The sequence below is a fragment of the Electrona antarctica genome (genome assembly GCF_951216825.1).
Source record: "Electrona antarctica genome assembly, chromosome: 20".
Taxonomy (NCBI): domain Eukaryota; kingdom Metazoa; phylum Chordata; class Actinopteri; order Myctophiformes; family Myctophidae; genus Electrona; species Electrona antarctica.
This window is the reverse complement of record NC_136801.1, coordinates 33,687,864-33,698,882: the sequence shown is the minus strand read 5'-3', so window position 1 is coordinate 33,698,882 and position 11,019 is coordinate 33,687,864. Positions and strand designations below refer to the sequence as shown.

Below are 11,019 nucleotides of genomic sequence, written 5' to 3'. Positions count from 1 at the left end.
GGGAAGGGAGAGTTGCAGGGGCGGAGGAGTGAAGTGGCCGTGGCTAGTGAAAGTGACTAGTGAGGGCGGAGGGCGTAGTGAAAGCGGAGGGTGTGGCAAGGTCTGGGGAAGGGAGAGTTGAGGGGGCGGACGGTCCGAGCCGACCACCTAGGAGGGTGGAGGGCTGCTACGGAGAGGTGTCGAGAGGGAGTTCCGGGGGAGAAGGTGACCGGAAATTGAGGGTCTGGGGCAGGATACGGGTCTGAGTGAGGAACCCGTGTCTGTGCGTAGTAGGCATTCTAGGACCCCAAAAAGACGAGCAAGGTCTAGAACTGGGGGTGGGAGTGAGTCGGGAGGAAGGCGGATCGAGCGTGGGGGAAGTGGTCTAGCTGAAGCTCCTGGGGCAGGCACTCTCGGGGCGGGACTAGCTGTGAGAAGAGAGAAGGAGGGGAGACGGGGGAGGGGGTGGATGGGAGGGGGGTAGGAGGGGGCGGAGGGGAATTGGGCGGGGCGGCCGCCGGACTAGCTGTGAAGAGAGAGAGGGAGGACTAGCTGTGAAGAGAGAGAGGGAGGGGGGGACGCTGGGGAGAGCCAGCGTAGGGTGGGAGGGGGCCGGGAGGGCGGGCCGGGAGGGGGAGGGGCAGGCGGGCAGAGCCTGAGGGAAGGCGGGCGGCGCCGAGGGAAGGTGGGCGGGGCCTGGGGGCAGGCGGGCAGAACCTGAAGGAAGGCGGGCGGCGCCGAGGGAAGGTGGGCGGGGCCTAAGGGGAGGCGGGCAGAGCCTGAGGGAAGGCGAGCGGCGCCGAGGGAAGGTGGGCGGGGCAGGCTGGCAGAGCCTGAGGAAAAGCGGGCAGAGCCTGGGGGAAGGTGGGCGGGGCCTGGGGGCAGGCGGGCAGAGCCTGAGGGAAGGCGGGCAGTGCCGAGGGAAGGTGGGCGGGGCCTAAGGGGAAGTGGGCTGCCCGACCAGAGTACGGGCTGCCAGACCAGTACGTGCTACGTGGGGAGGGGGATGGGAGAGAACGGAGGGGTGGGGGTGGGGTTAGGGGAGGGGTGAAGGGACGATGGGCGGAGCCATCGCCGGATTAGCTGTGAAAGAGAGGGGGGGCGGGGGAGGGGGGGATAGGAGAGAGGAAGGGGGGACGGGGGAGGGGGGGATAGGATAGAGGGAGGGGGGACGGGGATAGGAGAGAGGGAGGGGGGACGGCGAGGGGTGGGGGGGGTGGGGGGGGGGCGGAGGGGTGTTGGGCGGGGCGGCCGCCGGACTAGCTGTGGAGGGAGAGAAGGAGGGGGGCGGGTTTTTTTTTTTTTTAGGAGGGGGCGGAGGGGGGTTGGGTGGGGCGGCCGCCGGACTAGCTGTGGAAGGATAGGAGGGGGACGGGGGAGGCAAGCGGTGCCGTCCGGGGGAAACTGAGCGGGGGGGCGTACGGTGCCGGGAGGAGGGGTCAGGATCATCATCATCATCATCATCATCATCATCATCGTCCTAACCTTGTTCAAAGTAGCCGGAATACAAAACACAAAATCAACAACGTACACTAAATACAGCAATATCGAATGGTGAAATGTAAAACAGAGTGTGTCCAAGCTGAAAGAACTGGGTGAGGAGGGTGGGAGGGGTAGGAAGACGGGAGGGAAGGGAAGGGAGTTGGGTGGAGCCATCGGCGGAGGTGGCGGGGTGGCTGGGGGGGGTGAAGGGACGGTGGGCAGAGCCATCACCGGAGGCTGTGAGGAGAGAAGGAGGGGGGACGGGGGCCTGGATGAAAGGCCGGGAGCGTGGCTGTCTGACTGGCGAGAGAGAGAAAGGAGGGGGGCGGGGGGGGGGGGGGGGGGGTAGGAGGGGTCGGAAAAGACGCTGGGGGGTACCAGCGTAGTGTGAACGCTGGGGAGATCCAGCGTAGGGTGGAGAGGGGCCAGGAAGGGGGGGTAGGCGGGCAGAACCTGGGGACAGGCGGGCAGAACCTGAGGGAAGGCGGGCGGAGCCAGGGGGGGCGAGGCGGGCAGAACCTAGATCAATGCAGCCAACCCGGTGGCGAGGGATGGGGGGGCGGGGGAAGTTTGAGTGGGGAGGGCGAGGCGGGCAGAACCTAGATCGGGGGGGGGGGCGGTGGGGGGTGGAGCGGCCTGCGAGGCGGAGGAGGAAAAGAGGAACAGGATGGATGTGAGGGTGTGGGGGCAGGCGCTGAGGTGGGGGGGTTTGGAGGGGTTTCACTGATTGTGGGGATTGTGCTGGTGGAGGGGGGGAGCTTTGGAGGGTTGCGCTGTTTGCGCTGTTCGGAAGAAATGTGCCATGTGGGGGAGGGGTGGTGGGGAGAAGTGTGGAAGGGAAGGGGTGGAGGGGAGGGAGGAGGTAGGGCTGAAAGAATGGCTGGGGCCTGAGGGAGGCGCGGCTGAGGGCGTGACTGGCTGACTGGCTAAATGAAAGCTGAAAGAATGGCTGGGGCCTGCGTGAGAGGCTGAGAGCGTGAATGGCTGACCGACTGGCTGAATGAAATGGCTGAAAACAAGTTAGGCATTTAGCAGACGCTCTTAATCCGGAACAATTTACGTTAGGCAGGAACAAGCAAGGGCATACATCACGTAAAAGCATTTATCATGAAACATGCGTAAGCTAAGAACGTAACTAGAACATAACTATAAGACACTATACATATAAACTAGCATATATACAGTACTATGCTATGACTACATGCAAAGCAATTATTGTGCTGTCTACATGACAAGCTATACGTCTGTTGAAAGGAAGGCTGGGGCCTGAAAGGGGCGCTGGGAGCATGGCGGAGGCTGGGGGCGTGACTGGCTGACTGGCTGCATGAAGCTGAAAGAAAGGCTGGGGCCTGAATGGAAGGCTGGGAAGAGGGGGGGCGGGGCCAACGCAGGGGAGTACGTGCTGAGTACGAGCTGGGTACATGCTGAGTACGAGCTGAGTACGAGCTGAGTACATGCTGAGTACGAGCTGAGTACGAGCTGAGTACATGCTGAGGACGAGCTGAGTATATGCTGAGTACGAGCTGAGTACGAGCTGAGTACATGCTGAGTACGAGCTGAGTACGAGCTGAGTACATGCTGAGTACGAGCTGAGTATATGCTGAGTACGAGCTGAGTATATGCCGAGTACGAGCTGAGTACGAGCTGAGTACATGCTGAGTACGAGCTGAGTACGAGCTGAGTATATGCTGAGTACGAGCTGAGTATATGCTGAGTACGAGCTGAGTACGAGCTGAGTACACGCTGAGTACGAGCTGAGTACGAGCTGAGAGAAGGAGGGGGGACGGGGGGAGCATGGCTATCTGACGGACAAAAGCTGAATGAAAGGCTGAGGCCTGAATGAAAGACTGCAATGAAGCCTGGCTACAGGGAAAGCACTGTGAAAGTGCAATCTGTTAACATTAATGAAATGCTGCGTGTAGGCATGGCCGCAGGGAAATGCACTATGAAGTGCAATCCGTTAGCTGGCTTTCAGCGACCCCGTGTGGTTTCAGCAAGAACTGCTCCTAGTTGCAACTGTCACGGAGTGATGACGTGACAGGCTGCGTCAGGTTGTGAAACTTCGGGCATGAATGGAAACCCTGGGCTACGCTGTGGCTTAATGAAGGACAGTTGAATGAAAAACTTAGCTTTGTGAATTGTTGCGGTGGTGTGGCGGATGGATCATTCTGCTTGGCTCGAACAGCGTGACTCTGGACATGTGGGAGACGTCATCTGATCGGCGAGGGTCCCGTGTCGTGGCGGTGTGCCGGTTTCGAAAGTTGGGGCGGGAGGCGTCTGTCTGTGTGTCCGCAGCAAACGTGTTGGTGAGCCTGGGTGGCGTTGGAAGTACAGAACCGGGAACGGGAGCGCTGGCGAACGGGGGGCGAAGTTGGAAGCCGTGGATGGAGGATGTTGTTGTTGCTGGAGGGTGGAGGACGGGGACGCCGTGGCTATATGGCGGCGGGAGTTATGACGAACGAAGGACGTAGAATGCTGGTTCCGTGGACGACGGTAAGTAAAGAAATGGTATTAATCGAAATTGCGAGAAGCCTGTAGGAAGGCGGCTGGTGTGCGACGCAGCGACGCGGGCGAAACATGGAGGATTCTGGGTGGTACTGGGCAGGTATAAATAGGGACAGGTAGATTGACGTGGGGGGCGGAGAGTGGCCTGAGGGCAGGGCCAAGGTGCGTTTCTCCTCCTCCTGAACATCTGTTGTTCCAACTCCATTATATTTAATATTGTGAGCTTGTAGATCTGTTCAAGCTGTTACTTTGGGCTTGTTTATCTGTAAAGACCGATTATCGGACCGATGAATTAATCGGTCTGATTAATTAATCGAACTGTGGCTGATTCATCTAAAAACAACTAGAATCGGCTGATAACGATGTGTTTGCCGATTAATCTCCCATCATTAGTCATGACATAATGTTTAAGCAGATGGTCAACAACTGAAACCAACTATATAAAGAGCATGAAGCTTGCACTTAATTAAAACTGTCCCATAAATGTGAAATAACAGAAAACATGGTCAGTGTGGTTCATCAAATATTCTTCATATACCATGACATTGTTGAGGGGCGCTAGCCCCTCCTATATACAGGTTAAAAACAATGAACAGAGTTTAATGTTTGTTTTGTCTGTCACTGAGGAATTCGGCATATGACATTATGTTCTGATATCGTGATGATGTAAGACGATAAGGGTTGGTAAAGCACCCCTCACTTCACACAGGTGTGATTTTTCATAATTTTTCATAATTTCAATATATATATATATATATTAAATATAATATTAAACAGAATAGACTTTAAAGGCAGGGTCTTATTGTCTTTGGTTATAATAAGTACAAAAAAGTAGGTCTATTCTGATATTGTTCAGTAACAGGAGTCTCCTCTCCATGTATTTATTAAACAGAAAATAGAAAGAAATGTTGTATTGAATTCATGGTTCTATGTCTTGGTGTCACCTCGACCCATGATGGACTTCTTAGTGTTTCTCTCAGGTTTCAAAAGCATTATATAACACTTTGGTCCAAACAGTGACACCAAAATTCCAAAACTAGATGCTAAAATAGCAAAAACCTCCACTACATCTGCATATTTGCCTGGAGAGCTTATATATGCTGGGATGAAGGCTATCCACACGGCACAGAAGATCAACATGCTGAAGGTGATTAACTTGGCTTCATTGAAGTTGTCTGGAAGATTTCTTGCCATGAATGCTAGGAGGAAGCTGAGGAGTGCCAGTAAACCAATATAACCTAATAGCACTGCAAATCCAACTGTTGATCCCACCACACACTCATAGACTATCGTATCACTGTGATAGTGTGTGTTTTTATGAGGAGCTGGTGAGGCAGACACAAGCCAGGCTATGCAGATTGCTGCCTGGATGGAAGTAAGAGCCAAAACTGTTCCTCTCTGCTGCATAGCACCAAACCACTTCATAATGTCTGTACCCCCAGGCTTGGAGGCCTTGAATACAGCTAAAACCACCATAGTCTTTACCAGGATACACGAGACACACAGCACAAAGCTGATCCCAAATGCTGCATGCCTCAGCTGACAAGTCCAGAGCCTGGGACGGCCAATGAACAGAAGTGAGCACAAAAAACAAAGTATGAGTGAAAACAAGAGAAGGAAGCTAAGTTCAGAGTTATTGGCGCGCACCATGGGTGTGCTTCGATGATAGATGAAGATTCCCAGTACAATGGCACAGATAAGTGTGCCCAGCAATGAGATGATTGTCAAGGAGATACCAAGAGCCTCATGGTAGGAGAGGAACTCCAGGCTCTTAGGAACACAGTGGTCACGCTGGGGACTGGACCAGAAGTCCTCTGGACAACTGGTACACTCTGTAGAGTCTAACAAAGATGACATGGTTAAAGGGACAGACAAGTACAGTATTGTCCTAAAGATACTGTACATTACTACATGGTGTAAACCAACCAGTCTCATTGCTGATCTCTCCCTCAGAACAAGCAATGCAGTCAAAGCAGCAGATAGGTTCCCCTTTAATTCTGGCCACACGGGTTCCGGGGGAACAGCTCTCACTGCACACTGACCGAGGTGGCTACAGAGGAAATTAAGAATGATATATTTTTGTACAAACTAAATTACATTCACACCAGCTCAGCATTAGCTATAGAAAGCTGAAGTGACCTTTTTAGATTCAAAGTTCCAGAAGATTCTGTCTTCATCCAGGATGAGTTCTTCACCTGCAGAGACTAACTTCTTGACCACACCTACATTGTGAACTTTTGTGCTTCCATCAGGGAGCCACACCCAGTTCATGACATCATAGATTGGTAAAGCATCACCATTCTCATCAAACGATACGTGATCACCAAATGGTGTAGAGAAGTTGATCCTTTCCAGGTAATATACAAGCTAGACATGGTGATGAGCAGAATTATGAAGATCAAGTGACTATAAAAGTGTGTTTTGAGCAGCTGCTCAAAATATTACTTGCACAATGTACATAGACAAGGGAAATAGATTTTGATGTACAATTTGTACTTGAAATTATTCAGACACCACTGCATATCAGGTTTATGGGTAATAATCACAACTGTCCACTGTGTGAAATAAACAACTAAAACTAACAATTTAATAACTACTGCAGGCTCATAATTATTCCGCCCCATCATGACAAGTGTCTTTAGTAATCTTTTGTGTACACCCTTTGGCCTTTTGCTGTTATGAACTGATCCACATTTTATATATAGTCAGATTGGCCCAGACACCAGCCAAACCAAAATCATTATTAGTCTAAATTTGAACCCAACTAGAAACATATGTAACCTGAGAAAATTACACCTGCCATGGCTGTATTGTCCGCAAACCGGCACAGCTGTGCCCAATAAAAGGCCCTTTTCCTGGCACACAATGCAACATGTCATGGATGGCATGGGCCAGAGCATACACAGCCTTGTACACATTGTACTCTGGCCTGAGGTCAGATACATCCAAAAGTGCAGTTTCTGCTGTTGCTAGGTCCTCTTGTCCTGTACACACCCTTCCACCAGCATCCACCCACTCTGACGGAAGGGTGGGGAAATTACACTGAAATGTGCGCTCCCAAAACCGCCTCATCTGAAGAAACACAGTGAAAACTTAAAGCATAATTATCTAAAGCACAAAGCTTGTGAATGAACACAAAATTGCAACTTAACCCATTTAGGACTGAGGCCGATTCTAAAAAGACCTTCTAAATCCTGAACTACGTTTTCATCAAATATTAATTCAAAATGACAAAAAAAAGATATGTTGCTATATACTGTACATAGCAACAACTAACCCAAAGGGGTTTCCCGTCCTGAAAGGTATAGTTACAAAAGGGGATCCCGTACATAATGGGTTTTAAAAATGAAACAAAAGACTCACTATGGTATTGCCAAGGCTGTTGTCGGGATGGATTTTTAACAAGAAGTCCTTTAGACCTGGTATCTCGCCACGACGGATGGCAATGCCCAGGGTGCCTCCCAGGTACGGCATGAAGTCTAGAGTCAGGAGCTTAGGATATGTTGTCCAGGCCTCACTGGCCATCCATTGCAGACCTGTCACATTCTGCTTTACCACCTATACGGTATATAAATCAATGCTATTGAACACCCTTCATGTCTGTGTGTTGATTCACAAAATATTGAACAAATTACCCTCACAACTGTCTGTCTGTCTGTCTGTCTGTCTGTCTGTCTCCATCACCTCTATATATATATATATATATATTATTATTATTATTATTATTATTATTAGTGTGGTTGCCCAAAGAGCAACCAGACTATTGTTATTGTGACCCTTTTTTTCCCCTCCAGAGTAATTGAATAATCGAACTTCCGCTGTGATTGGCCAAGATTTGCATACCGTTGTAGCAGCTAATTGGCTGTTGTTGGTTACGTAACCAATCTATGTTTTACAGTTGTTTATAACTATAGTCTAGTTGCACTTTGTATTCTGATACTCTTTCAATTGAAGAGCCATTGGAAGATATTAATAATACGTTTTCAGGTCTGGTGGTTCTAGCCCTGGTGAAAAGCATGAACTTAGTTTTGCTTGTATTTAGGACAAGCCTGAGCTCAAACATGAGGGCAACCTGGAGAGTATTAAATGCCAGCTGCATTTACGTAGTAAATGCGTCGGCTTGGAGTTGTTATTGGTGACTCCTGTAGGACTACACCGTACAATGCAATCAGTGGCTTAGAATCAATAACCTTGTATGAAAAGGTATTAAATACACCTGTCCAAAATGTAATTTTACATTGTAACGTGACATTGTAATTGGCTGACAATATTAGTGGGAGGGGCCTATGTAAGCGACTGCGGCAACCACACTTTGCAAATTTTCAAAATGTGCGACCTTTCTAGTTATTATTATTATTATTATTATTATTATTTGAATTTATTTAGAAAGTGGTTAAATTGCTTTCCCACAACCTCCTCCATGAGATGAACCATATTGCTCCCATGTTCAAATACAATGACCACACGAGCTGTGGATGTCTTCATCACAGTGACAATCCTCTGAAGTTCAGCTGGGTCGTGGTCCCAGGGCAGAACCTCCACGTACGCCAGACAACCAAAACCAGACTGGGCCAGGTCAGACTGGAATAACTGGGCAGCATTTCGGCCATAGGCATCATTAGTAAATAGCAGTCCTGCCCAGGTCCACCCAAACCGCTTTATAATTTGGAGCATAGCTTGGACCTGATGGATGAAGAATGGTGGGATAAGACCTGCTTAGTTTGATTATGCACATACTGTAGTGTAAAATCAGTGAATCTCCTGCGTATAACCCACATTAATTTTCTTTTGATGCTGACCCTAAACCTAAGCCTTCAGCTCCAGCAGTATTATACACAAAGAAATGAGAGGTGATATGCAATATCAATAAAGGGAAGTGATGTGTACTACTTGATACCAACAGATGTTTTTTCTGTAGAAGTTCACCTGGAAGGCATCACTTGGGATTGTTCTAAAGAAAGATGGGAACTTATTCCGGTCACTCAGACAGGAACACGTGGAATAGTAACTTACCTGAAAATACACAAAAGTTATATTCTGTAATATATCTATACGGTACTATAATTCTTTATTACACGGCTTGGTTGAATGCTTGATTCTGATTGGTCAATCGCCAAATTCATCAGTTATTTCTGGATAATGACTGCTCCGCTCTATAACACACCGATGCCAAAACAAACCCTCGGAGCACCTGCTGTGTTCCGCTGATTTACTGCTGTTTCCAACATGACAGCCATGATGTAAACACACACACAGTGGCCTTTACAGCAAAACATTGCTCTCAAAAAGGTTTTTGAAAACATTTCAGCGAGAAATAGACAGTGCAGTACCCGAAAATGGATTCTATTTGATCAATTCACTTCCTTGTTTTCCGACTGTGCTGCAGCTGGGCAGACGCCGGCCAGTGCGACACTTATGGGAATACTTTCATTACCGTAAGCAAGGAAATATGAGTCGTTTTGTTTTGTTTTGGGTCAATCTATTAATTTATGTATTAAGTAGCCGTGTAATAAGCGGGATAATGTATGGCTGAGTGGTCATTGTTTATAGATAAATCACCTTCAGGCTGATTAACCACTGACGCGACAGCGGAGGTGGTTAATCCCTTACATCATTTCCCCCTAACAAGCAGAGCACGTTAGTGGAACAGAGCAGGGTGAAACTCTACACTCACTTTCCCTGCTCAATCCCACGCTAAAATGCTCAACATCGCTCACCACCACTCAGCTTGATTTCCCTCTGCTCGGTTCACATTTTCAATCACAAAAAAGAAAAAAGGGACTGCATTGTGTGCTGCGAACACACAGAGGCAGCTTTAGCCATCAGGAGGCCTGGTTCAGAAACACAATGCCGTCTTTTGACAAACACGTATACGAACCCTTCAGCGTTCACAACAAAACACACTATAGCCTCGCATAGCCAGCCTTCATCTGCCTTTGCAACCAAAAAACACAAACATTATCCTTTTTCATAAGACAACGCAATAACATAATAATAATAATAATAATAATAATATTTACGATTTATATAGCACTTTATCAGGCTGCAGAAAGACTACACTGTTTATCATTATATTAGATTTGTAAATAAACTAAAATAGCCAAAAAGAATAGCCAATTAAAATGGTGATGGTGAAAGAAGAAAACTTACCAAGGACACTCTGTACAAACCTAATACACTAGAGATGGCAATTGAATGTGTTGAGGGATCGTCACCCACTATTCCAAGCACTGGAGGGGAGCCAACACAGCTCTCATTCAGTTGAAATTGTTCTTCTCTCCCACTGACCAATGACAAAGCTGAACGGAATCCTACTCCAAGTGTGAGACAGTTATCATAGAGACTGTATCCCAGAGTCACGTTGGGTAGCAGGCTGGGGTTTCTGTTGATCTCAGTAATGGCAAAAGCCATGGTCTGGGCCATTCTGAACCCGGGAATGTCAAATCTAACAGACAAAGTTCCACAGTAACCTTGACAATTTATCTTTGTAGAACTACATCAAATAATCCTATGATGCTATAGGCCTATATTAAAACAATGTTCTTTTGCTTTCTTTTGTATATGTGATACTCACCCATAGCAAATGAGATCCTGTTGCTTGGAGGTGAAAGACAGCTCAGGGAAGACAGAGGAGAAATGGATTGCAAACAAGCCACCCAGAATAAAGTCCCCAGCCTTGTAAATTCTGTTGAATTTAAACTGTGCCTGTAACTCACAAGAAGAGGAAGGTGAGGAAGACAAAGGAGAGAATGAAGAGAACAACATCAAGCACAAGTACACATATGGAATCAGTTGTATAACTACAGAAGCGTTCATGACTGCACCTCCTCTCCTCCTCTGCACACTTTGTCCTGTTGCTCATTTTTATACACAGTGTTAGGCCATCCCCTGAGCCAACGTAGGCCATAACATCATCGATCACACCTTCAACACACATCAACACCCTAGCAAGGCAGAGGCAGAAGAAGAGGCAGGGCTTAACATACGTCAACAATGCTTTCATATCAAAGTCCTGTTATGTCAAATCAAATCAAATCAAATCAGATCAAATCA

At 48.3% G+C, this 11,019-nt stretch overlaps 1 protein-coding gene across 1 annotated transcript; it reads right to left on the bottom strand.

The window, feature by feature from the left end:
• Positions 1-305: 305 nt before the first annotated feature.
• On the bottom strand, positions 306-10,731 carry LOC306913281 (extracellular calcium-sensing receptor-like; the record flags this gene model as incomplete). The annotated part of the gene is made up of 14 exons (XM_079489872.1): positions 306-407; positions 1,603-1,698; positions 1,840-1,980; positions 2,704-2,822; positions 3,634-3,864; positions 4,911-5,807; positions 5,893-6,016; positions 6,106-6,333; positions 6,763-7,038; positions 7,330-7,524; positions 8,380-8,649; positions 8,893-8,979; positions 10,117-10,411; positions 10,541-10,731. 14 exons carry the CDS (start codon positions 10,729-10,731, stop codon positions 306-308), a joined length of 3,252 nt encoding a protein of 1,083 aa, XP_079345998.1.
• Between the last annotated feature and the right edge of the window lie 288 nt (positions 10,732-11,019).